Here is a 27,737-nt window from a genome sequence, read left to right as displayed (position 1 = left end):
CCCACGAATAACAAAAGCAAGAGAGACTGGAAATTACAGGACTCAGTGTCATGATGACGTCGCTTTGATTGACAGCCGAAACAAGTGAATGTGACCGGAAAAGTAACAGAACCGGTTTAAATATACACCGATTCATCCATGAATGGGAACGAAACCAGGACAATTACAGCGAATCAAAATAAAATGTTAAGTAAATGGGAACGATGAAGATAAAGCGATTTGAAAAGCGGGATAAAACCCGCTGTATTTTGAGTCGCTTTATAATGAACTGCTGTATTTAAAATCGTTGTAAATCACAAGTGAGAACACCCGCATAGAGACCAAACAGCTTCAATTGCTGCCAGTTTGCTTCCAGGCACAATGTAAAGTGCTGGTTATAACCTACAAAGCCCTATATGGCTTAGGTCCAGGCTATTTGGTAAATCATATCTCCCTGTATGAGCCGGCCCAGTCTCTGAGATCCTCTGGAGAGGTCCTTCTCACAGTCCCACCCCCATTGTAAGCATGGTTGGGGACATAAGAGAGGACCTTTTCTACGGCTGTCCCTAAACTGTGGAACTCCCTTCTCAGGGAGTCCAAAATGCCCCCCTTTTTGTTGGCCTTCTGCCAGCAGGCTAAGACCTTCCTGTTTAGACAGGCATTTAAAACAGAATGTTTTTAAAGAATGGGCTGCAATGTTACATTGTTTTAAAGTGTTTCAAACATTTTAACCTTACTGTATTTTATTTTTTAACATGTAATTTGTTTTAATATTGTAATAATTTAATTCTATTTTAATGTATCTTTTTTGTATTCTTGGCCACATAGCCCAAAAAACCCACAAAAAAATTATGCCGCCATCGTTGCTGGCCATATTTTTTTTGTCACCCACTTGTGAATTGAGTGCACAAGCACACAAGTGATCAGTTATACCATTGACCCATCACACACCCCGTGAAGCAAAATTATGACATCATGTCAGGTTATCAACAATACAGTGGATTTAATAAAAACATTACTGTAACAGCCTGGCTGATCCAATAGGAGGCCAGAGTGTCACTGCACGTACTGGTGACCTGTACAGGCAGTTGACTGTGCATTCAGTCGGCCAGTTGCATGGGTTATCCAATGGGATGATGGCCGAGTGGGACGAAAAAGGTGACTGGTGGCTGGTGGTGGGGCATCCATGTGCTCATACGCATGCGTTTGCGGTGGAACAAATAAAATGATGTGGTGAAGCTTGTACCTGAGAATGCCCCATTATGGCGTTATGACAGACTGCATGTGCGTTCTTGGCCTGTTGTAGGAGCTGACGGTGCTATCAGCATATTCTCCCCACAAATCAGGAAACCTCTGCTCCTGGTCTCTGTTTACTTAAATGCGATGCGTTCAGTAATTATAATCATTTCCTAGAAATTATGGCGGGTTACAGACCGCCAAAAAATACGTAGTGACTACGTATTAGGGTTAGGAAGGTGCGGTGCTTCCGCACCCCCCTAATGCTAATACGTAGTCACTACGTATTTTTTGGCGGCGGCCGTTCCAGATGGCTGCCGCCATGTTTACGTCTTGGACGCATAGCGTCCAGATGTGTCGCGGCGCCTATGACGTCGCGAGTGCGCCAGCAGCGCCTCGCAGTGTCATAGTGGTGCCGCGGAAAGAAACTCCATTTTGGAGCTTCTTTTTTGCTCCGTAACGGAGCCACACGGTTTGGCTGCAGCGGCTCCCTCACGGAGCAAACAGCGGCGGCGGCAGATCGCCGCAAAGCGGCAGTTTATAACCTGCCTATGGTTGCTTATTTGAATAAGTATAGGATTTTGCTGAGTTCTGTTTTTATTTCACATAGGGCTTGCCCTGCTATGAGACACATCAGGCCCAGCAAGGGAAATTGGGAAAAGTGTGTCTAATAATATGCTATCATCTCTGGCCAGCACCTTCATCCAGCTTTGTAGGAAAGCTCCCATTTGGGTCTAAACTATCAGCAACAGGCAGCTGCTGTGTTGAAGCTATTGAAATGCAATACCTTACATGACATCAGTGTCACATTGGGCATTATTCATTGGAAGATTGTCCTGGGAGGGTGCAAGTGATTGGTGGCAATGTTGTGCTGGATCCTGGCAACAGTGGGATGACTCAGACAGTCTTTGTAAGTGCCATCTGTAGAAAGTATGGAAATCATCCATTAACTGTTGTTGTTGTGTGTCTTCAAGTCATTTCCAACTTATGGTGAACCTAAGGTGAACCTGTTATGCCGTTTTCTGGGCTAAGAGTGTGTGACTCATCTAAGGGCACCCAGTGGTTTTCTGTGGCTGAGTGGGGAATCAAACCCTGATCTCCAGTTGTACTCTAGCTGTCAAACCTACACCACACTGGCTCTCCCATTAACTGTAAATGGTGAAAAAATGATATTGATTCAAAACCTAATGTTACCCTATTTCTTTTACCATTCCATTATCTGTGTCATGAGATATTAAGTTGTATTTATTTGCTAACTTATATTGTAGAATCCAGGAAGGAAGAACATTTTCAAGAGAATATGTAGCAGCACCACTGATAATAATAAGGAGACTCAGGCCCAGAGCAGGTGGCCTGGAAGGAGTGGCCAGAGACCGCTCCAGCCATGATTGGTCCGTGACTGAGGTGACCACATGGTCTGCTCCCAAAGTGGGACACAGCAGCAGTCTCAAATGGGTTGCTGGCGGGAGCAAATTTAAGCCACTCCTAAAAGGTCTGGCTCTTGCGGCCTTAGTGTTGCTTCTGTGTGGCTTCAGCCACTTTGGGGACATGCGTCATCTGAACTTACGCCCCCCAAAGTGTCCAGAAGCCACTTCTTTTGACCTGTCTTTTTCAGACCTCTGAGAGCATCAATATTTTTAAAAGCCTATCTTTGATATATGGAGTCAGCAAAATAAACTGGCTTGTAAGAATGCATTAATGTAAATAAACAATTAGCAGTATTCTATTTGTTCAGAGTGTTTGTTAATATTTATCTTCATTTCAGCAATAATGTGTGAAGATCCAGTAGTTGAACATGGAATAAAATTAAGTGGATTTGGACCACTGTATACATATGGGAAGAATATTACATTTGAATGCAAAATTGGATACTTTATGGTTGGAAGTTACCTTATTCGATGTGAAGAGAACAGTACCTGGTACCCTGAGATACCATCTTGTAAAAAAAGTAAGATGTTTATTTTTAAAAAGCATTGTTATCAATTATGGTTCTTCATTCAGTGATAATAAATTACTAGTAATTACAGTATATACTCATGTATAAGTCCATCTCATGTATAAGTCCAGGTCAGGTTTTGAAGCCAAAATTGTTCGAAGATCCCCCGTGGATAACAAAATCCGTGGATGCTCAAGTCCCATTAAATATAATGACATAGCAAAATGGTGTCCCTTATAAAAAATGGAAAATCAAGGTTTGATATTTGAAATTTATAGGGTTTTTTTGAAAATTTTCAAACCGTGGATGCTTGAATCCATGTGTAAAAAATCTGTGTATAAGAAGGGCCGACTGTACTCTGTATGAAGCTTGTGTTACTTGTCAATTGTTGAATTATTCATTAGTTTGCAAAGAATTTGTGGGAGGCTCCCCCGCCCCTTTAAACCTGCTGTTCTGCTATGGGATGGAGGAGCTAGGGAAGTATATACTTTCCTTTAATAAACAAATCCTTTTACTTTTAAAAGTTTTAATTAGCTTTCATTTTTCATGATGGAATAGTTAAGCTGTGTTTTCAGGAATAATAAATTAAAACCAATTTTAAAAAACTTCAGGGTTGAGGAAAACTAATAAATTAAAATCTTTGTTGTTACCTGCCTCAATCCTCAATCGGAAGAAGCGGGATATAAATAAATATTTATTATTATAATATTATTATTATACAGAAAATATAATTTTCAGCTATATCTACATATTTAGCTATATTTGTACTTTTTGATGTCAGATGTCAAGTTATGAATAGACTATGCAGTATTGACACCATAAATGATTTAGCTGAATTAATGCATCTCTCAGACCAGTCATTTAATGTGGTAGCTGGCGGTTATGAATCCTCTTCCTTTCCCCTTTCAGTAGGGGTTCTGCAGGACCCTGTTCTGGCTCCTTTGTTTTCTCTTTACACACTATCTATAGTTAATCTTGTCAGTTCTTATGGGTTTCAGTATCACCTTTATGCTAAAGATACTCAACTGTCCCTCTTCACTCTTGAACTTTGGCTATCAAACATCTCATCAGTACACTGATGACACCCAGATGGTCTTCTCTATGTCTCCGACTGATTCAGTGACCAAGGATGGCATCTCTCCTCTCGTCGCCTGTCTGGAGTCGGTAATGGGCTGGATGAGGGAAAACAGACTCAGCCTGAATCCAGAGAAAACAGAAGTGCTCGTGATAGGTTCTCCGGGCCTAGGAATGGTTGTGTCTCCACCTGTCCTGAACGGGGTCACGCTTCCCGTGAAGGACTCAGTGCGCAGTCTGGGGGTGCTCCTTGACTCGTCGCTCCACCTTGCATCTCCGATGGATGCGACAGTCAGGAGTACCTGTTATCAGCTTCGGTTGATATGCCAGCTGCGCCCCTACCTGGGCCGGGGGGACCTTGAAACGGTAGTACATGCTCTGGTAACCTCTCGATTGGATTTCTGCAATGCGCTCTACATGGGGCAACCCTTGTACCATACCCGGAAGCTGCAATTGGTGCAGAATATGGCGGCAAGACTGGTCACTGGTACTTCCAGGACCAGTTATATAACACCGGTCCTTAAAGACCTTCATTGGTTGCCTATTCACTTCCGGGCGCAATACAAGGTGTTGGTTATTACCTATAAAGCCCTAAATGGCTTGGGCCCAGGGTACTTGGAGGACCGCCTCTCTCCATACAATCCGCCCTGCACACTCAGGTCTGCCGGGAAGCAATTGTTAAGGGTTCCAGAGGCTAGGTATGTCACCACCACGCAGAGGGCCTTCTCTACCTCGGCCCCCAAGCTCTGGAACTTGCTTCCCGGCGAGCTCTGCTCGGCCGCCTCGCTGGAACAATTTAAAAAGGAGTTAAAAACACACCTATTCCAGCAGGCATACCCTGACCCCTGATGACCCCTGATGTACTTCCTTCCTCTCTCCTCTCAGCAGCATTGTTGAGCTAGCATGAGATTGTTTACTGTATGATTTGCTTTTATGATGTTTTTAATGGTTTTTATTGTTATATGTGTTGTGTTGTGAAACCGCCTTGATCTCTGGAAAGGCGGTATATAAATAAAATTTTATTATTATTATTATTATTATTATTATTATTATCATCACAGTGTGTCTTTCTGGTATCTCAGCATGGATGCTTCGTCACCGCCTTAAACCTAATATGGCAAAGAGAGAACTACTCATTTTCCCTCTGAAACCTTCTTTAAATTATACATTTTCCATAATTGACAATAATGTTCCCATCTATCCCATGAAGGAAGCATGGAGACTTCATTTTGTCTTTGACTCTTCTTTGTCTTTTATTCCTCATACTGAGGTTGTAGTAAAGTCATGTTGATTTCCTCTTTGCCTCCTCTGCCAAGACTTTAGTTCATGCTTTAGTCATTTCCTGTTTCGATTATTGCAGTCTTCTTTTGACTGGCCTTCTGTTATCTCATCTTAGTCCTTTGGTTTCCATTCTTTCATTCTCCTTCTAAGATTATCTTTTTGGCCCATCGTTTTGATCATGTTACCCCACTCTTGACATCCCTTCATTGGTTACTTATTCTCTCTAAGGTTCAGTATAAACTGCTTGTTCTGACATTCAAGCCCCTGTATAACCTAGCACCTCCTTGCAGCTCTTATCTCTTTTTACCAGCTGGTTAGAAATCTGCAGTCTGGGAATTCTGGGCTTCTTACCCAGCAAGAGTTTCTCCTCCTTAGCTCAGCTTCATCCCTTTTGTTTTGCTGTGTCTTATTCTTGGAGTTGCCTCTCTGTAAACTTGCAGGCTGTTTCTTCTCTCACTGTTTTTAAATCCAAATTGAAAACTTTTTTTGTTTTAATTCCCCCCCCCCCTAAAACTTTTGGAATTTCAGATTAATGCTTTATATCTTTAGTATATTTGATTATCTGTACTACCTATTTTGTTTTATTCTGCATTATGGGTGGGTAGGTGAGTGGATTGCATTCCGTTTTAGTATTGTATTTTAGTATTTTATATTATTGGCATAGTTATAATTATTGTATTCTGTAACTGTATGTAAAGCACCATGTACATGGATGGGTGCTATATAAATAAATAAATAAATTGATGATGATGATGATGATCATAATAATGCTGCTACTACTACTGATATTAGGTTGATTTCCTGATTCCTTTTGGTCCCTTTTCAGAGACACCATGGCTAACCCCTGGCTACAGTATGTCTGTCCAGAAACAGAAAGGCAATGCCTAAGTTATCTTTTAGTTTCTGTTTGGTTGCTTTGTTTTCTTGGGCCCATTCACATTTTTTCTTCCTTTTTTACTTTCAGTACCGTGTAAACTCAAAGTTACTCCTTTGACTACAATTTCCAGTTATAACTGACATTACTTTTTAGTTAATTTAATATTAAAATTTGATGAGATACCAGAAACTGGGATGAACACCAAATATAAAAACTGATATAAATGAAGCTAACTGAAATTCATATATGTTGAGAGTGATTTCTGTCTTTCCTTTGTCTGTAATCCCTCATACACCTTTTATTTTTATAACTTTGTTGAAATTCTTTGCTGCAGTTGATCCAAGATTATGTGGTGCCCCATTAATTCTAAGTGGGACAGTACATCCATTTGAAGCTCAATATGTGAATGGAATGATTATTACTATAACCTGCAATCTGCATTATTCTTTTCCTGATGATACAATGGAGATGACTACAGTATGTCAAGGCTACAATGTGTGGGATCCTCCTGTGAAACCTTGTTTATGTAGGTATACATTCAGTTCTGAGGTATTCACATCTATTGGTTTAGATTGGGTTGGGCCTGCTTCAGAGCCCATAGGGCCACAATGCCTGAGTTTGGGCTCCTTTGGAGGGTTGCAGCTTCTTCCCTACAGCCACCATTCCACTGCTTATGGCAGTGGTGGGCAACAGTGAGGGGAGAAGAAGTTAGTTCCCTCACCTGATCCCTGCATGGATCACATTCACAGCATTCCCACTTAATTCCTTTCCCCCCTCCAGTCCCTCTCAGGATAATAACAGGAAATGATATTGCATCACTTCCAGTTACAATTTTGAGAGGGATTGCAAGACAAAACAAGTATTTTGATTGTACTATGAGGTTCTGAGTGTGAATGTAAGGGTGAATTTTGCTCCATAAAAGTTAATGCTTCATTATAGTGCTACTAATATAAAACTTCCTTACATTTGTAGAGTAAAGCCTGTCAGTGGTCTTTCATGTCAGGAGGATCTAGGATAGACATTAATGTTGGATATATAAATATTTTTGTATAAACTCTTAGGCTGAAATACCTGTATCACATTACAGGATTATTTTTTCATAGCAGGGTTTTCTTTTGATGAAGAATATCATGTTTGGAATTAAGTTGCTTTGTTTTGGCTTTATTATTTTCTTTATTTTGCTCATAGTAGTTTATTTTTGTTTTTAGTGACAACATCGCCAGACATTTTTCAACTGACTATCAATCATGGTGCGGTAATCCAAGGAAAGAAAAAAAGTTATGAGCCTGGAGATAGTGTTGTTATTACATGTGATGCTGGCTATACCTTGGTAGGGCCATCTGAGATTCGATACATTGGTGGGAAGCAATGGACACCTCATATGCCATCTTGTTATTTGAGTACGTGTAAGGTTTGTAAAGATATGTTGTAGAAGAAGCATTTGTTTTTTCTTGACCCTCTTTATTTTCCCTCAAGCAGTAGGCTTCTTCTCTTTTGTAACAGTTGAGTTAAACAAGGTTTCTGAGAGCTATATGCTATGCACACATATAGCTATGCATACATAATGCATGCAAGAGCACTAGTGGCAGCTGAAGACTTCCATATTAGAGTATGGTGTGCATTGAATCAGGATTTCAGTCTAGATTTCAAAAGAGTGATCCAGGGTGCTGAACCCTCTCTCCAAATCTGCTCCTTTAAAGATGAGATGAAAACCTGTATACATACTCATATCCTAGAACATCTGTTTCTAGGGATCTTTTAAGAGAGAGGAAAGAAAGCTCTCATGTCTTCCTGATACAGATTATTCTTTTCATGCAATAAAACACAGTCTGGGTTTCCTGGGTAAGAAAATGGAGAGCCTTCTCTCCATCCTGTCCAGCAGTGATCCTGATTGCTTATTCTTCATTCTTAGCAGGAGTGAGGAAGGAGCAAATTTTTAAAAAGTGGACTCAAATCAGGACACCTGTTGAGTGAACATTCACTATGTGAAGAGATCAATATGACCTCCAGTGTTCATATTGCGCACATTAAATTAAAGAGTATAGACAGTGCCACTGGTAGTAGGCACTGATAGTAGTAGGACTGGAAGGCACCCTTTTTAATCAGATTTGATTTTCTATTTGCATGAAATGTTTGCATGAATTACAGAGAGTGCATTTTGGTCTAAATAGGATTAAATTCCATTCCAGATACTTGGTGATAATCTCAATCAATGAAATGAAAAAAAGCAGTCTTGGGAAGCTATGGTCACCAGTGAGAGAGTTTCTGTTTAATCTAGTTACCATTATTTTGGCCTGCAAAATGTTCTATTTTGCCATTGGAGAAATATATTAATTTGGTAATATTTCCTTTTCTCCCATGAGGGAAAAGTATCTGGAAGAATGTTAAAGTGAAAAGTGTCATGGTAGGAAAGAATAAAGTATGCGCATATGTGTAAATGTAAAGTTACTATTTTGGACTACAGTTTGCAGAATATCATAAACTGGAATGGACTGGCTATGCTCACTGAGGGATTCTGGTAGTTAATAGGCTGGAAAAAGGAACTTTTCCAAGCTTTGGTGTGTGCATATATGCAATCTTAATAAAGCAATATCATTCAAGCCAACAGCAGCTTCCCTCCCTGATCTAAGAGCAGCTTTGGGGGATTTACAATTTTTAAGAACTGTGGCAGATTAGATCCCTTTCCTGTGCACTGCAGTGTTGACCAAATCCCCTGTTTGTTGAGGGTTTTTTTAAAATGATAATACAGTAAGCAATGTAGCATCATAACTACTTTGGCTGTGAAATATTCACAAGTTGTGGCATGCAGTCAGCCTTCATCTGCAGCTAAGAATGCATTTCTGATATAGTGTACGTTCCATTTTCAGGGAATAACCTTTTTAATAATTAACATTATTTGTTATTTTTCTGGGTTTTTCAGGCAATTTAGGCCATGTTCTAGAAGAGTTTATTCCTGACATTTTGCCAGCAGCTGTGGCTGGCATCTTCAGAGAATGCTGGCATGGAAGAGAGGGTGGTATATAACTGTTGGTTGACAGGAAGTGGTTTACATGTTAAATCTGTGTATTAACACATTAAATGGCAAGGCCTACAGGGTGTCTGTTTAATTAATGATCTATTGTTTGCTAGGAAACCCTTTTCACCCTGGGTGGTTTTCATTTCCATTGCTGGGTCTTGATTTTGGTGTTTTTCAAGACTGATAGCCAAATTTTGTTAACTTTAAGGGTTTCTTCTTTCCTGTTGAAGTTGTCCAGGTGATTATGGATTTCAGTGGCTTCAGTGTGCATTCTAACCTGATAGTTGTCAGCATTGTCCAGAATTTCAGTGTTTTCAAACAGCATTTTATGCCCAGGATGGTTTATAACGTGTTCTGCTACTGCTGATTTATCTATCTGACCCAGTCTGCAGTATCTTTAGTGTTCCTTGATTGCTGTTTGAATACTGCATTTGGTGATCCCTATGTACACTTGTCAGTAGCTGCACAGTATGCAGTAAACTTCTGTGGCCGTGAGAGGGTCTCTCCTATCCTTCGCTGAGTGCAGCATTTGCTGGATTTTCTTGGTTTGTAGACCATTTGGAAGTTGTGTTTCCTCACCAGTTTATCTATTCTGTCTGTCATCCCTCTGATATGTGGTAAAAACATCAGGAATAATGTCAGGAATAAACTCTTCAAGAACATGGCCTCATAGCCTGAAAAACCCATAAAAATATGGATGCCTACTATGAAAACCTTCAACTTCACATTTAACATTAAAATGCATTTTTTAAACTAACTGATCACAACACTTTCTCCACTCTAGACTTTTTCCTCGTGCTGCTGATAACTGGTACGTATACATATTTCTTGCAAAAATAGTAAAGAATGTTATAGTACTTTAGAGGCATTGCATTTGGCATAGTTTCCTATTTTTACTTAATCATGTTTGATCTGAAAAAAATATAGAATTTTCAAAATACTCAGTTTTGAAACTGTTGTTGAGTTCTAAATTTTAGCATCTTGGCTAAGGAGCAAAACTGGCCCATAAGTACTGAGGAATTAATTATTTAAGTAGTCCTTTCCCCAGCTCAAAATATCTCTAATTAGCCTCCATTGTTTTGCTTCAGTTACTGTATAATGCTTAGGACTTATTTTCCATTCTTTTCTAGAAACACCTTATAAAACTCTTTTAACATTAACTTATTAGGTCAAGGAACTGTATTTGTTAAATAGTCTGTGAACTGTTCCGTTCAATTCCTTAGTTGCATTTCATGTTTCTAATTTCACTTAATCTAAGAAAATTTAGAGAGGTCAAACCACAGAGAAGTCATTTATTAACTTTTCTGATGCATATGGTCGGCCCTTCTTATACATGGATTCAAGCATCCATGGTTTGAAAGTGTTCCAAAAAAGTATACATTTTAAATATCAAACCTTGATTTTCCATTTTTTATAAGGGACACCATTTTGCTATTTCATTATATTTAATGGGACTTGAGCATCCACGGGGGACCTTGGAACCAAACCCCAGTGTATAACAAGGGTCCACTGTATTATGTTTTGTTATGATGTTAGAATTAGAAAATTGGTTAAAAATTCTTGACAAACTCAAGATTTTGGCTATGTACATCATATTTTTTCAATTTCTCTTTCGTGTGAGCAGTTCCAGGCTTCATCCACATTGGAGAAATAATCTGGTTTGATGCCACTTTAACTGCCATGGCTTAATACTATGGGATTCTGGAACTGTAGTTTATTGTGGCAGGAGAAACCCAACAAACTACAATTCCCAGAATTCCATAGCATTGAGCCATGGCCGTTCAAGTGGCATCAAACCGGATTATTTCTGCAGTGCGGATGCAGCCCTAGATTGTTTTTTCTCAATCTGATCTATTAATTGTAATCCTTGAATATTCAAATGCTGACATGCATTTTTTCTCTCTTACGTTCTTTATGCAAATACCGGATCTGTAGGTAATCCACATCCGTAATGATAAACCCGGGATTGCCTATATTTTCAAGAGTTTGAAACTGATACCTAAAAAACCTATTGGAAATTTGCCTTTTCCTGTTCTTGTGTGAAAGGCAAAACGTAAAAGTAACACAGGATTGTGTTTTGTTCTCTTTGCTAATTCACTAAATGTGATTTGGAGCAGTCCCAAATAATGATATTACAGGTTGTTTTCTGTTTTTATGTTTGTGTGTGTGTTTTTAAAACACATTTTATTTGGGAATAAACAGTAGAACTACTTTTGCTGTTTTTATCTTAAGGATCATGGTGGTAAGATAATTTACTGTTGTACTGTCTAAGAAGTAACTTTGGTGATAATAGCTGTTTCATAGGGCTGGAGCAGATGGGCAGGAAAAAGCAACTTGATCGTGTTTTTTCTGAAAGAAGGTCAAAACCCTGCTGTCCTCCTGGCCCGCTCCCAAGGTGTTCCAAACACCTGTGGGTAGACAGCTTGATGTGGTGTAAAGCTGCACTGCTGGGTAAATTTCTTTAGTCACCTTCCCATCATGCATGTGCACCACTGCACAAACACACCACCTGTGACCTCCAAGTACCTACCTTGTCTCACCCAGATGCCATCCCATTGCCTTTGATCAGTCACGCAGTCACATGTGCGATGCTCTGTACATTGGCAAAGCACAATCATGGACCCCCCCCCCGTCCCTTTTCAGCTCCCTTCACCCCATGCCCCCCTGTTGGACTGTCTGATTTGCATATGGTGTAAGTACATCCATTGAAGTTGTTGCATTTTCACTTTTTTGCTTTGTCACAGCCTGGCACTGGTGCCAGGCCATTTATATGCAGATGTGAAGATGTTCATTTTCTGCATTAAGTCAGAATATCCTGGCCTTTTTTTTTTTTTTTTTTTTTTTTTGCTCTGATTTTCAGCTCTGGAATGTGGCTTCGTTTTGCTTTCCGCCTGCTTTTAAGGCTTGTGTCATATAAACGCTCTGCCTTTCAAAGCAGCTTGAAGCTACTTTATTTTGCCCATCTGTTTCACCACCTAATAGCTCCCCCCATATCTTTTTTTAAAACATTGCTGAAATTACTGTCTGTTAAGTAAAAAAACAACAACACTATGTAGTTGGTTCTTTTAAAAATGACTTCCCCCCTTTTCTTAAAGCATGCTTATTCATACTACTTTGGCTGCCAGCACTTTCCATTTACCAGAAATACTGTAAATAATAAAGGTAAGGCTTGTTCTTTTCTTTTTTTGTATTGATAAAGACCATGTCATATGTCATCTACATAGGGCATTTCCTCCAACGTTTCTTCTGTGAAATGTTGTTTATCTGGCCAAACAACATCAGATTGTGGTTAAGATGGCAAAGATATTAACGAGGAAGAACATACAAGCTAAGAGAAGCTGTAGCAGTTCTCTTTTACATAAGCTTACTGAGAAAGGCAAGATTCTGCCTCATCCTCTCTTTGTCTTGCTGCTTTAATGGAGTGCAAACTACTTTTGAACTCAGTTAGCAGCAACCGAAGTAAGCAAAGGACAGCAGATCAAGTGGGAGAGGGAGAAAGAAGCTGGGACATTTTCCAGTAGGATGAGAAAGGTTTAATCATGACTGTCTGACCAAATCAAGACAGTTGGAGGGTATGCAAAATGTACACTGTATAATGTAAAGGTCAGTATGAGATTTTTAGAAATTTTTGTTTTGGCTGCAAATACAGTGATTGGGTTGCTGATACCAGCTATGATTCCCAGTCAGTGTGTCATTGCCAAAATAACATTTGAATGATACTTGAAATAAAATTCTTAGCCATCTACAAAGACATAACTTAATCTGGTTAAAAAAAAATATTGGATTGGCTCTCTTATGGAAGGTGTTGTACTGGATCTTTATTAGTTCGCTTTTTTTGGTAGAACCGCTTATGGTTCCAAAAAAGCCCATGCCTACAGGGATGTTAGAGGTTCTCCAAAGCCACGTCCCAGTAGTGTGCTAGGCTTTGCTCCCAGGGAAAAATGTTTACCTCTGTCTGTGCAAGGAAGCAATTTTGTGGAAGCACAAGGGTCTCTGTAGATCTGCTCCCAGAACTTGTTGATTTAATCACTTTAGTTGGTACATTAGACTTTCTTTTTTTTTTTAAAGGAAGTTAACCTGTGAGAAAAAAATAACTTTTAAAATAAAGAATGCACTTGCTTACTTTTCTTATTTAGAGGATCTTTAATTCTGTGCTAATAATTAAAAAATCCTTTAAAACTGAATTAAAAATGCATATCAGTGATAATTAAAATGGTAGTGAAACTCCCAAACAGGTAAAGATATTGTAGCATCAATTTGCTGCATGCATCTCCTTCCATTTTGAGATAGGTAAACATGGGAAGCAAGCAGTGGCCGTACAGCCCCCCCCCCCCCAAAATAAGAAGCCACTGCATCACCAGAGCCACTATTTTTTGGTTAGCTGGCTTCCAAGGTAAGTTTTTTTCTCCATTTCAAGATAGACTAGTATTTGTGTGCTTCTGCATATGCATGCACACACAAGCATAGCAGCATGTCTTAATTCTGCTTACAGAAACTGAGCAAGAATATTCATCTGTGATGCACTCCTACTTGGTTTGTGGAACAGGTCTAGTTATTATGTCTGCCCATTTCATGTCATGTAAATAAAATATTCAAGTGTTCTAACAATGCCTGTCTTAATTTTAATTTGACAATTTCTGTAATAAGAACTGTAACTTGTTTTCCACAGTTAGTAAACTTTTCAAAGGTAGATGTAACATGATTTATTTATTTTGCTTAAACCTAATTGCTAGTCCCCCCAAAAATAAAGTCATTGAATCACTGACTGAATAGTAAGTCAACTTTTATGTAAATACCTTTGGTTCATTGGGACTGCTTTAGTTAAGACAAGTAATCAGATCTACTGTATATACTCATGTATAAGTCTAGACATTTTAGTCAAAAAATTGACTCAAAAAAATCTGAGTCGACTTATCCACCAGTCAATGTAAGTACTGTAACTTAACTCTCATAAAAGTAGAAACCATCCCTTGGTGAAACTCAAGAGTGTAATCTGCCCTGGGAGCACTGATCCCCCTCTACTCTTTCATCTATCAATCTTTCACAACAGTTAACACACACAGTTATGCTTCCTGAAATTTTGTAAGTTCTTTGGGATAAGCGGGATCTACCCCGCCAAAATGGGACATGGCGGTGGCGATTCTAGGGTTAGGGAGCGCGCACCATTCGCACGCTTCCTAACCCTAGGACGTACTCTGTATGTCAAAATGGCGGCACCTTGTCTACATGGGCGCTGCCATTTTGATGTGACGAACGTGCTGTGTCCAAACGGTGCAGCACGGGCGTCACGTCGTGGCACCGCTATAAGGCACTTGCGGCGCCCTTTCAGCGGCTCCAAAAGGAGCTCTGTTTCAGAGCTCCTTCCACTGCGCATATCACTGGCGCGGCCTTTAAACGGCTACGCGTATCGCTGGCATGGCCTTTAAACAGCCGCGCCAGCAATACATAGAGAAAGGGGCAAAGCGGCCCCTTTCTCCCTTTCCAGGCCGTGGGGAACCAGCATTTTGCCACTTCCCCTAGGCCTGGAAAAGTGGCAGATTGGGGCCTCTGTGGCCGCTGAGGCCCCAATCAGTCGGGGTAAGGGGCGGGTGCAGCCTGCCCCAAAGGGGCGGCCTGTAACCCGCCATTGTTTTCTTTTGCTTCATTTTCTAGATCCTTTGTTATGTGGCCCTAAGTCTTACTGTCAACCTATCCCCAGTTCATATCAAATCCATCATTTTGGCCCCAAAATCTGCCCTTGACATACATGAGGTCGACGTATAGTCAACTATATATGGTGGGTCCTTACATTTAGGAAGGTCTGTTCCTCATAAATATTATGCTAACTCTTATATTTTGTGAAAAAAAGCAATAAGATGTATATGCCAAATACTACTCTGTTCTGAACTGGAAAGATTTTGGATATAATAACTAGTGTAAATATAGAATTTTTAAAAACATTTTATATATTTACTGTTTCTTAAAAAGCAGCTGTTTCATTAACTTAACTCCTTGTTGTCAGTCCTTTGCTAATAATATATTGTCTTCTAGTCATTCAGCAAATAAGTACATGCAAAGTGCAAAGTAAGACAATTCACTTGATAGAAAACAGTGTTCTTCACATCGACTTCCTCTCTTCACCCTGTGTAATAATAGAGTGACAGTTACACTGTAACATGGTAAGAATTCCACCATCTTTTATTTCAGACAGTGGTATAGGAATGTAAGTCTTTGATTATTTCATCCTCCTACTGTAATTGTCTTCTCTTTGTGGGAGAAAATAAATATTTTTGAACAGTATTCCCCCCATAATCAAATGTCCCAAAGTGTTTTATGGTATTTTTTTACAGAAATGTCCATCATAATATTCTGGGTCATTGGAATACTGGGACAAAACTGCACAAAAGTGTCACTGCTCTATTGTTTCCAATAGAGCTTCCTGACTGTTGGAAAACACAGGTTTTTTACTATGAAATTAATATTAGGGAATATTCTTCCGATTCCTATAGTTGCAGCTTGTGCCCATCAGGACTGGTAGGGGAGGGTGGCCAATGGAAGGGGAAGCCAAAGTCAGCAGTCACTCAAGGCAACTATTTCTGTTTCCGTCCTCATCCATTACAATGACACTGCAGAATGACTATTCTATTTACATTTAAATTTAATCAAACCAAAGAATAATCTGTTGTCTGGTCACTTCTACAGTGACTTGATTATTTGCTAGTAAGAAAACAAGCCCCTGCCACCCTTGCTAGCTACCTCTGTCCTTTAGATAAGCAACCACTATTGGATAGAAGAGGCATAGTGGGATGTAATGTGTTTCGAGGATTATGTGTTAGTATGTCACAGTTGCATGCCTGCATAAACATACTGAGCAAGCTACCTCTAGATTAGTAATCTTTTGTACTTTAGAATATGGCTTTTTTGGGGTTGCCTTGTGATTTAGAATGATAGCTGCCCCTGGGTTAGACTGTAAAGAAGAGATAAAGTGGCTGGCATTGGCAGACTGTTCTTGTTCTGTGCCTTCTAGTCATTTCTTACTTATGGTGGCTCTAAGACAAACCTGTGGCAAACCTAAAGCGAAAGATTTATTCAGAGATGATTTGCTTTTGTCCTTCTCAAAGACAGAATGTGACATGCCTAAGGTCACCCTGTGGCATTTCATGCCCAAGTGGGGATTCGAACCCTGGTCATAGTCCAGTGCTTAAGCCACTGCAGCATGCTGGCTCACATTGGCATATTGCTGTGTTAATTTGCCTGAAAGATATAGCCATGTTAGTCTGTATAACCAGTACGTAGAGAGATCATGTTGCACCTTTGAGACTAACTGAGAGAAAGAAATTGGCAGCATAGGCTTCCTCAGTCTACTTCCTCAGATACATATGATGGGGTGGAAGCCAGGCACATATATATGCCATATTGTGTATATTGTGTCAGGAAACCATTATTTTTGTTCAATTAATTGCTGAGGGACTGCAGTTTGTGGCTGAATGCCAGTTCTGCTGTTTCTCTTTCCAGTCTACCTTTTTAGTTCCTTTGTTCAACGACTGCTATTCTGAGGTCTGAGATGGAATGCTTATGGACTGGCTATCAGCAAGGAGACAGCTGCACTGGGCTGGTAGGGTGTAGCCTGAGACTTAGTGGAGCAGTTACCCATTTCAAAAGAGGAAATTCTTCACAGATTACAAATTGTATTATTTAATATAAAATCTTTAGTAGACTCAAAGTAATGAATGGTAAAAATCATATAGTAATGTACACATTACTCTCATTGAATGTGTCCACATTTGTTGTGTTAGAATCTAGAATTCAAATGAATTTAATTGGCATTATCACTTTGTGTACACAAGATACTCAAAACTTTGAAGATGGAAACTGTTTTTACTGCAGCACAAAAGTTAACAAATGAACTGGCACATGTTGGTTGTAAAAAATAACAATGAAGGATTTTATCAAAAGTAGGCATGGGGAGTAGTAGCGTAGGGGCAAAACAGGGACCTACACTGTTTTGCCATGTTTGTTGGGAATGAAATGCTGTTCATGTGCAAAAATGTGACCACACTTTGTTTTAGAGGCCTAGAATCAATGTAATGTAATGCTTGTGGCAGTGAGGTTTTTCCTCCTCCCCTCTACAGCCATCTACGGTACCAAAATACTGCTCTAAAAGGTTTGCAGCCTTCTGCATCAGAGTTTTAGGTTATGGGGAGGGTTACTGTTGTCCTTGCTGTAACCATAGCAACTTTGATGGATGCTAATGAGTAATGACGAGGGGTTTTTTGTGCTTACTGACTTACCTGTACAGTCAACCCTCTGTTTTTGTGGGGGATCTGTTACACACACACACCCACACACACACACCCACACACACCTGTTTTTGCGCCTTGGGCAGACACCCCATTAGTTCCCCTTCCATTCGTCCCTCGTGCATATGTGAAGGACACAGGTATGAAAACCACAAGAACAGAAGGAGGACTGTATAATGCTTTCTTTTGCTAGGACACGAGATGGCCAATTGTTTGACTTAACTGCATTTGGAGACAGGCAGGGAATACAGCATACTTGTGGAAGTCCTATGCTTACTGTATGAGCTTACTGCATGTACCTCCTCCTTCTTAGTATATTTTTCTTTTAATAAATTGTTTATGTTTAAGTCTCTTTTTGTCTTCGACATTTTTTCCAGTAACTAGTCTTTTTGCTTCTGTTTTGCAGTACTGTACTTTTGTATAGGAAGTAAAAGTAAAGCATTTTTCCTTTTTTCACATATTGGTACATGAGCCCAATCACATTGGCCACCTATTGTATGTTTTCAGTATGTAAATGCATACTTTATGTACATACTGTATATATCCTTTCATTATATGAATTTCCACATGGTTTGCTGTTAATGTTCAGAGCTGTACCAACACAAATTCATGTTGTCTTTTTCAGGGACTCTTGTAATTCTAAGAAGACTCACAGTTGTAAGAAGAAAATAAGCCAAGAGTGCTAGAATGTCAGTGATAATTAAGATTTGCACGGCCCTTTAGCCTTTTCTGAAAAGTGACCAGCATTTCACCACTACTGCACTTTGCAAGGCTTTATATGGGCAAGCTGCTTCATTCTTAAGGGGCTTTTGAAGGCAGAACTAAATGTTAAATGAAATACACAGGTTATCTCTGAAAATAGCAGTTCCATTATGATTTGTCTCACCCTCTTCAATGATGTCCAGTGCAGCTTATTCCGTGTCTTCACATCATGAAATTATGTGTATCCATAATCATGATGTGAGTAGTGAAGTGCTGCTGGCAGAGAAATTAACAGCAGGAAGATGTCAGGGCACTGGATAAGTTTTACTAGACATTACAATGTAGGAAAGAGACAATGCTGCCATTTTTCATGAACATTTCTATTCCACATCACAGCTTCTCCACTGTCAAGTCTACGTTGTCATGAGGAAGATTAATTTACAATCTCTTGTATAATTCTACATGTCCAAACATTAATGCTCATTATGGTTTTGCTGATCTGCACTCAGCTGTACTTTCAAGATTTCAGAAGATAACAAAAAGGATAAAACTTGGTATTTGAGAGTGATTCATTTCAAACACTTGGTGTAGAGGACTATGTCTTTAAGGTACAGAAGACAGACAAAAAGTATATATTGCTGAAGATAATTTTGTATTTATCAAACTTTGTACTTAATCAAAGACTTTCAGATTATATTTGTAATGTCTGTTGCTTTGTAGGAAATAAATATCATGCATATATATCTACATGAGATTTTAAAACTAAACTAGTAAAATTGTGCTTAGATTTTGTTCTGCCATTACCCTTTCATTAAGTTCCTTGTCCACTAAGGAACAAATTCCTCTCTCAGTCGAAAATGGATTCCAGTTGAATTTTATTTACAGGTTGAGTCTTCCTTATCCAAAATGCTTGGGACCAGAAGTATTTGTTTTTTCAGATTTTGGAATATTTGCATATACATAATATGATACAATGGAGATGGGATGGGACCCAAGTCTAAACATTAAATTTATTTATGTTTCATATACACTTTATATATATATCCTGAAGGTAATTTTATATATGATACCTTTAAATAATTTTGTGCATGAAGCAAAGTTTGTGTACATTGAACCACTAGAAAGCAAAAGTGTCAGTATGTCAGCCACTTGAAGTTGGAGAGCCTTTTCTCAGATGATTGCAAACTTCCAAGTGACTTGGTATGAGTTTCAGCATTTGCTTTTTTCTGGTGTCTAAGTGACAACTGTACCATGGATGGTTCATCTCATTTTAACTACAGAGCTCACCTGTTCCTTACTTACCATTAGCCTCTTGGTTGCTTCTCTAATTATCTCCTTACTTGGTCAGAGTTTAGGTGGATGGCCTTTATTGAGCTGTGTCATGGTTGAGCCATATTTTACTTTGGAATAATGGATTTAATGGTGCCATTAGGATTTTTTGTTTATAACCCAAAACATACATCGTCGAGTATGGTGTTGGCTATGTGATTAATGTATATACTCATGTATAAGCCCAGAAATTTTAGTCAAAAATTGACCCCAAAAATCTGAGTCAACTTCAGTGTAAGTCCTGTAACTTAACTCTCATAAAAATAGAAATCATCCCCTGGTGAAACGCAAGAGCAATCTGTCCTGGAAGATGTAATCTTCCTCTGTTCTCTCATCCATCTATCCTTCAGTGTGAGCACAAACAGTTATGCCTCCTGAAATTTTCTAAGTTCTTTGGCATTGTTTTCCCTTGTTTAGATCTTCTTTTTCATGACTCTAAGTCTTACTTTCGACTTATCCACGGATCATATCAAAATCCATCATTTTGGCCTGCAAATCTGCCCTCGACTTATACATGAGATCAAGTTATAGTTGTGTATGCATTTGCACACCTTTATGTGAGATTTGTTTTGATAGCTCATTAGTTTTCATGATGCTATTTGTTTAGATATGCTCTCAGAATCCGAGGCCTTAGAGAAACTGGCAAACTTAATCTGCGATCATGGCCATCTCTCATGGGGGTGCTTTGACTGTGTAATCCTGCATGGCAGGGGTTGAACTTGTTGGCTCTTGAGCTCTTCCAGCTCTATGATGGCACTGAAAAAGCATGGTTAAGCTATCCTCTACTCAAAAAAAGACATTGTCGTTTCCTTCTCAAACATTTTCCCCTCTAGAAACACTGATAATTTTCACCATCATTTCCACCTCAGAGAGAGTTTTTCAGTGTGAAAATAGAAAAGAAACAAAGGGTTGATTTACCTTTCTCAGACTGTAAACCAAGTCCCATATGCCTAGTAATAAGTTTGAATCTCCAGCTTCATGTATTAAAATCATTTTGAGGAAGGACGGGTGGAGGATACAGGAGAGAAGAAAGCTATACATGAGAATAAAGGTTATTTAAGAAGAAATGAATGAAACATTGTACTTGGTGAGATATTGTATTGGGTTAGGGGCAGGGAACAACAAAGAAAAGTCAGAATGGGGGAAAACAGCATTCAGAAAGATAAGGAGTATTTGCCTGGCATTTCTGGACAGCCCTTTGCTACCATCTAGTGATCGGCTACAAACTGATCTTATTCATCAGGTCTCTTATAGGGAAGCTTTTTAAAAAAGCAGGAAGGCGCACAACACAAACACAGACCACAAAGGTATCAGACCCCATCTGATCTTGGAGACTACGCAGTGTCAGCTTTGGCTAGGATTTGGATGGGAGGCCATCAATTCTCAGCAGAGTAGGAAAGTATGTACAGGACTATTGCCTCACTTGAACTGAAACATTCCCAGCAGGACTGGAGGAGAGGCAGCTTTGAATTCCATACACTGCAGTGGAGGCAAGACAGTCATTGGCTGAGACCTCTCCAAGCTCCCCTGTCTTCCAGGGCTAGAACTGCAAATGCCCCTCTTTAAACTACAAATCCCAGCATGCAGCAGGAGGCAGCCAGGGAAGTCAAAGTGGAATAGCAGCACTGGAATAAGGGTGCAGTGCGGTGACGTGATTTAGTCTTGCCCATCTGTCCAGACTCCCTTCCTTCCAACGTGTAAGTTCCTCTTGATATTCGCCAGAGAATGGGGCTTGCAGAGCGAGGGAGGGAGGGAGGGAGGCTGGCCAAAGGCTCTTCTTGGGGGCTGATGGGGGCCCTTCTAACTCGTGATCCGCCTTTTCCCAGGATGGCAACGGAGCCTTCTTTCTCAGCTCCTTTAATTATGGTTATCAGTATTGTTTCTGAGACCGAAAGGCATCGCATTCTGCGTTGTTTGCTGGTTATCTCCGTTTGCACAGCCACAGTCCAGTGCTGCCAGGGCATGCCCCTGTTGCCTCCTCCGAAATGATGAAAGGCTTTAAGAAGACTCCTGCCTTCCTCGCCTCTGCCTCGGAGGAGCAGCCCCGGAGGACGGCCAGCCCTGGGGCCCCGAGCCAAGGAGCCAGGCGGTACACAGACATGGGTGTATACTGCGTTGTATAGCTTCCGGAGCAAGGCGGGAAGGGCTCTCTGGTCACATTATATAGATATAGATAGTGTGTGTGTGGTTGTATAGTTTCCAGAGCAAGGCGAGGAGAGCACTCCATTTACATTATATATATATATGTGTGTGTGTGTGTGTGTGTATCTATATATATTACATTGTATAGTTTCCAGATTAAGGCGGGAAGGACGCTACATTTACTTTTTTAATATATATATATGTGTGTGTGTGTGTGTGTGTGTATACACACAGAGACATCACATACCCCCATATATACAGTGTGTGTATGTGTGTGTGTGTGTATCACATTGTATAGTTTTTGGATCAAGGCAGGGAGGGTGCTCAATTTCCTTTTTTAATACACCCACCCACCCACATATTGTGTGTACATATATATATATACACACACACACACACACACACATACATCACATAACCTCCCATAGAGTGTGTGTGTGTGTATGTTGTATAGTTCCCAGAGCAAGGTGGGGAGGGTGCTCCACACACACATGCGTTTGTTGGCTCTCTTTGGGTCTGAAAGGTGCTGCTAGACCCCTTAACATAGGGCTAGTAGCACTAGACTACACTAAAAGAGAACTGACATCTGGTGTCCCCCAGGGCGCCATTCTGTCCCCCATGCTGTTTAATATTTACATGAAGCCACTGGGAGAGATCATCCAGAGACATGGAGCACGGTGTTATCAGTACGCTGATGACACCCAGATCTATCTCTCCATGTCTCCAACTGACACAGTGACTAAGGATGGCATCTCTCCTCTGGATACCTGTCTGGAGTCAGTAATGGGCTGGATGAGGGAAAATAAACTCAAGCTGAATCCAGAGAAAACAGAGGTACTTGTGATAGGTACCCCAGATCCAGGCAGGGAGATTTGTCATCCAGTCCTGGATGGGGTCACACTTCCCCTAAAGGACAAAGTCTGCAGTTTGGGAGTACTCCTGGACTCATCCCTACAGTTATCATCCCAAGTGGATGCGATGGCCAGGAGTGCTTGGTACCAGCTTCGGCTGATACGCCAGCTGCGTCCTGTAATGCGCTCTACATGGGGCTACCTTTGTACCAGGTTCGGAAGCTTCAATTGGTTCAAAATACAGCAGCCAGATTGGTCGCCGGAACCTCAAGGTCAGACCATATAACACCCGTATTAAAATCTCTTCACTGGCTGCCAATTTGCTTCCAGGCCCAATACAAAGTGTTGGTTATTACCTATAAAGCCCTACATGGCTTGGGCCCGAGTTACTTGAGAGAGCGCCTCTCCCTACATAATCTGCCCCACACTCTCAGAACAACGGGGAAATTTTTACTTGAACACCCCAAGGTGAGACTGGTAACGACTCACCAAAGAGCTTATACAATGACAGCTCCAACTCACTGGAATCCACTCCCAGAGGAGATTCAACTCAGTTGTACATTGGAAGCCTATCTCTTCCAGTTAGCATATCCTCCCGATTCTCTTTAGAGAAAGTATTCCCCAACTAGATTAAGACGACTACCCACAATTGATATCCCGACTATCCTAACTACACTGTTTTTAAAAATTGTACTGTTTATAACTGTTTTATAACTGTTTCTAATACTGTATTTGACATGTGTCATATAGTTTTATTGTATGTACACTGTTTTGATCTGGAGGAAAAGCTGGTATATAAATAAAACATTATTATTATTATTATTATTATTATTATTATTTATCCCCTCTTCTCTGATGGAGGCAGCTCAGTGGCAGAGGGTAAGCTTTGCATACAGCAAGCCACAGCTTTAGTCCTTATCCTCATCATCTCTAGGCAAAGGAAGAGAAGAAGACACCTGTTTTAAAGGCTGGGCAGCCCCTGTCTGACTAAACAGTAGTTAGAAGGACTAGTCGTGTAACTTGATATAAGGCAATGCCCTCCATTTTATAACTGATAAGGTGCATCTCCAGGTCTGTATAGGAAGCGAATGCAGCTAAGTCTGACAGCAGGAAAAAAGATACAAATACAACTTACTTGTATGCAGACCTAGGAAGCAAATTATTTTTCTCATAAGTTAGTGATTCACTACTGTTCACTACTGTTCAGTGGAGCAGAAATAGGTGGAAAATAAATAGGTAACTCCTAATTGAGGCTACATACTCATTCTGAGCAATGGGGTGGGCATTGGGCACATGGCAGGCTGCTTCATGTTCCAGCCAAGGATGTCTTCTTTGAATTTCCAGGGTGCAGTATTTGAATTGGCCATTTGGGGAAGAAAGAGAGTATTTTCCTACATTTTCCAATGGCAGAATAGTAACAATAACAATACTGTTATTAGCAGCAAATAACTTGGTGAGTTGCCTTTCTGGGGTGCAGTAGCAGTAACAAGTAGGCATAAGTATCATGTGGTTGTGTGCAACACTGCAAGTCAAAACTTTTGAAATTTTGTATAAAATCACATGGTTTCTTTTCATATAAAAGGCCATTTTAAAAGACACTTTGGAGATTTGCAACTTTGCATCTTTTAAAAAAAATGTTATTTCAACCATAAAATATAAAGATAGCAAGTAACATTTAAGTAACGTGTCATGCTAGCTGAGCAAGTGTCCGGCCTAAATGTGTCAATTCTTATTTATGCTGGAAGTGTGGCTAAAAACAGGTATGAAGATACTCCTTATGGAGACTTGGTCAGATGAATAAGAGCCAAATGATCAGTCCTCAGGGCCGATCTGTAAAGCAAAGCTGCCACTGCTGAATGAATAACATGATCTAGAACATGGCCACATAGCCCGAAAAACCCACAAAAAAATAATAACATGATCCTTAGTGTGTTGAAAAGACTATATCCAAGCAATGTTTTTTTTCCTTCTTCTTCCATTATTAGGAAGGATAGCTGTACATTTTCCAGGGAGAAACATGAATGTTGGATGGTGTACAAGAATAAAAGGTGTGTGAACTGCATTTGTCTTTCTAATGAGTACCATATGTTGTTTGTTTTGGCAGAGCTGCTGTACTTATGGTAAAGATTTTCTGGCATATAAACTTGAATACTTAAAAGAAACTCACATCTACTTGGGTCCTGACTTTTATTCAGCATTTCCTGCTGGTGTTAAGAGGGGAGAAACCTCTAGACATTTGTTTTGCTTGTCCAGTTCCTCCTCTGCAATGGGAGGCACTTTATGACTTTCCCCTTATATGCAACTACTTTGCTTCTGTTTGCCGCTGTTGCACTTAAATAAAAATAGTTACAATTTCTTTGAAGCATCCTCACACAAAACTTGCACCATAACATTTTGCGTGTAAGCTCAGAAAGAAACCCCATTACATTCAGTTATTTATGCCCAGGTGGTTGAAAGTTATAATCCTGTGCATGTTTACCAGGAATAATTACACTGAATCCTGTAGCATTTACTCTTGAGTAAACAGGCATGGGTTTATTTTGCAAGATCTCATTTATTGCTTTCATAGAACCATAAAGTTGAAAGAGACCACAAGGGTCATTAGTCCAACCCATGCCATGCAGGAACTCTCAATCAAGGAAACCTTGACAGCCTCTGTTTAAAGACCTTTAAGGAGGGAGACTCCACCATTCTCCAAGGCAGTGTGTTCCTAATGTTGAGGTGGAATCTCTTTTCCTGTAGCTTGCATACATAGTTCCGGGTTGTGTTCTCTGGAGCAGCAGAAAACAAGTTTGCCCCCTCTTCAATATGACATCTCTTCAAATATTTAAACAGGGCTAAATATACCCAGGCTAAAAATACTTAGTTCTCTAAGTCTTTTCTCATTGGGCATGGTTTCTAGATCCTTCACCATTTTAGTCACCCTCCTTTGGACCTGCTCCAGCTTGTCAACATCCTATTTGGATAGTGGTGCCCAGAACTGGACACAATATTCCAGGTAAGGCCTGACCAAAGGAGAATATAGTGGCATTGTTACTGCCCTTGATCTAGACACTATACATCTATTGATGCAGCCTAAAATTGCATTGGCCTTTTTAGCTGCTGCATCACACTGTTGACTCATGTTCCACTTATGGTCTACTTGGACTCCTAGATCCCTTTCACATGCAGTATCATTAAGCCAGGTGTCCTCCATCCTATATCTGTGCAATTCATTTTGTTTGCTTTGGCTCACCTTTCTAATCTATTGTAGTAATTTTGAATTTTGATCCTGTCCTCTGGGGTATTAGCTACTCCTCCTAATTTGGTGTCATCTGCAAAATTGATAACTATGCCCCTAATTCTATCATCCAAGTCATTGATAAGATGTTGAATAGCACTGGCCCCAGGAATAGCACTGGTCACTTCTCTCCAGGATGAAAAGGTGCCATTGTTGAGCACCCTTTGTGTTCGGCCAGTCAACCAATTACAAATCCATGTAACAGTTGCCTTGTCTAGCCCACATTTTACATCTACCAAGCTGGCAATTTTATAAAAAAAGAGATCAGATTTGTCTGGCATGACTTGTTTCTCAGAAACCCATGTTGACTTTTTGTGATTATGGCTTTGCCTTCTAAATGTTCACAGACTCTCTGTTTAATGATCTGCTCTAGAATCTTTCCTGGTATTGATGTCAGACTAACTGGATGATAATTGTTGGGATCTTCTATTTCCCCCTTTTTGAAGATGGGAACAACGTTTTCCCTCCTCCAATCTTCTGGGACTTCTCCTATTCTCCAGGATTTTTCAAAGATTATTGCCAATGGCTCCAATATTACATTTGCCAGTTCTTTTAATACCCTTGGATGTAGTTCATCTGGTCCTGGAGACTTATACTCATTTAGATTAACCAGGTATTCCTGTACTATCTCTTTACTTATTCTGTGCTGAATTTCCCCTATTCTGTTCTCTGCTCCATTATCCTCAGATTGAACACTCTTTAACTTTTGTTACAAGACAGAAGCAAAGAAGGTGCTCTGCCTTTTCTCTCTCCTCTGTTAGCATTTTGCCATCTTCTCTGTGCAGTGGCCCTACCACTTCCTTTTTCTTCCTTTTGCTGCAGACATATCCCCAAAAGCCCTTTTTATTGTTCTTAACCTCTCTAGCAAGCCTCAGTTCATTCTGCTCTTTAGCTTTTCTGACTTTACCCCTATACATACTTGCTATTTGTTTGATTTCCTCTTTGATGATTTCCACTTTTTTCCATTTCTTATACATGTTATGTTTAAAACGTAGCTCAGTTGAAAGTTCTGGTTTCTTGACACACCTCCCATTTTTCCATTGGAACTGTTTTAAATTGTGCTTTCGGTATCTCCCTTTTGGGAAACTCCAATACGTCCTGAACTCCCTTCTCTTTTAGTATTCCTGACCATGGGATCACCCCCAGTACTTCTCTAAGTTTACTGAAATCAGCTCTCATAAAATATTGAATGTATGTCTGACTATGCCTGGCTTCTCCTTTCCACTGTATAACAAACTCCAGGGGAACATGATCATTCCCACCTAAGGATCCCACCACTTGCACCCCATTAACCAGGCCATCCCAGTTCGTTAGGACCAGATCTAAAATAGTGGATCCTCTTGTAGCCTTTTCCATCTTTTGGACAATGAAAGTGTCTTCGAGGCTTTTGTGTGGGCTAAGTACCTATCTGAACTACCTGGTTTCTGTGTGCCATTTAAGTGATTCAATCTTGTAGATAAAAATATGTTTCGCTGTTCCACATTTAAAATGAGCCAAATCCCTTAATTTCTGGAAGTCTTGGGTGATATTCAGATATTCATCTCCCAACAGAACAGAACATCTGACAACAGAGCAGATTCTGTCTCCCCCGCCAAAACACAAGTGCCCTGAATCAGATTTGGGGGGCTTGTGGGGAACTGTAAGGTGAGAAGGGAGGAGAAATTCCACTGTGTGAATGAAAATATGTTTGCAGAACAATGGATGTAGCCCCTTGTTCCTCATTATCAACAGTGTAATCTATGTGATGAATTTTAA

General features: G+C 40.1%; 1 protein-coding gene across 4 annotated transcripts in view; it reads left to right on the top strand.

The window, feature by feature from the left end:
* The window catches only part of LOC149315936 (C4b-binding protein alpha chain-like), a 36,325-nt gene extending 17,223 nt beyond the window's left edge, over positions 1 to 19,102 (top strand). For 2 of the 4 annotated variants that reach the window (XM_089514454.1, XM_089514451.1), the window contains 8 exons: positions 2,981 to 3,163; positions 6,718 to 6,909; positions 7,592 to 7,783; positions 10,184 to 10,210; positions 11,704 to 11,850; positions 12,495 to 12,561; positions 15,430 to 15,557; positions 18,304 to 19,102. In XM_089514454.1, coding sequence (XP_089370580.1) covers positions 2,981 to 3,163; positions 6,718 to 6,909; positions 7,592 to 7,783; positions 10,184 to 10,210; positions 11,704 to 11,850; positions 12,495 to 12,556 — 803 coding nt within the window. In that variant the 3' untranslated portion in view covers positions 12,557 to 12,561; positions 15,430 to 15,557; positions 18,304 to 19,102. Of the gene's footprint in view, positions 1 to 2,980; positions 3,164 to 6,717; positions 6,910 to 7,591; positions 7,784 to 10,183; positions 10,211 to 11,703; positions 11,851 to 12,494; positions 12,562 to 15,429; positions 15,558 to 16,893; positions 18,018 to 18,303 lie in introns of those variants that run through there. The other 2 variants (XM_089514452.1, XM_089514453.1) reach the window with 2 other exon arrangements.
* Positions 19,103 to 27,737: the final 8,635 nt, after the last annotated feature.

The sequence above is a fragment of the Sceloporus occidentalis genome, unplaced genomic scaffold, assembly GCF_023333645.1.
Source record: "Sceloporus occidentalis isolate IW3139 unplaced genomic scaffold, rSceOcc1.0.p SCAF_3, whole genome shotgun sequence".
In the NCBI taxonomy this organism is placed as follows: Eukaryota; Metazoa; Chordata; class Lepidosauria; order Squamata; family Phrynosomatidae; genus Sceloporus; species Sceloporus occidentalis.
Note: the sequence above shows the minus strand (reverse complement) of the source record. Positions and strands in the feature narration are given on the sequence as shown.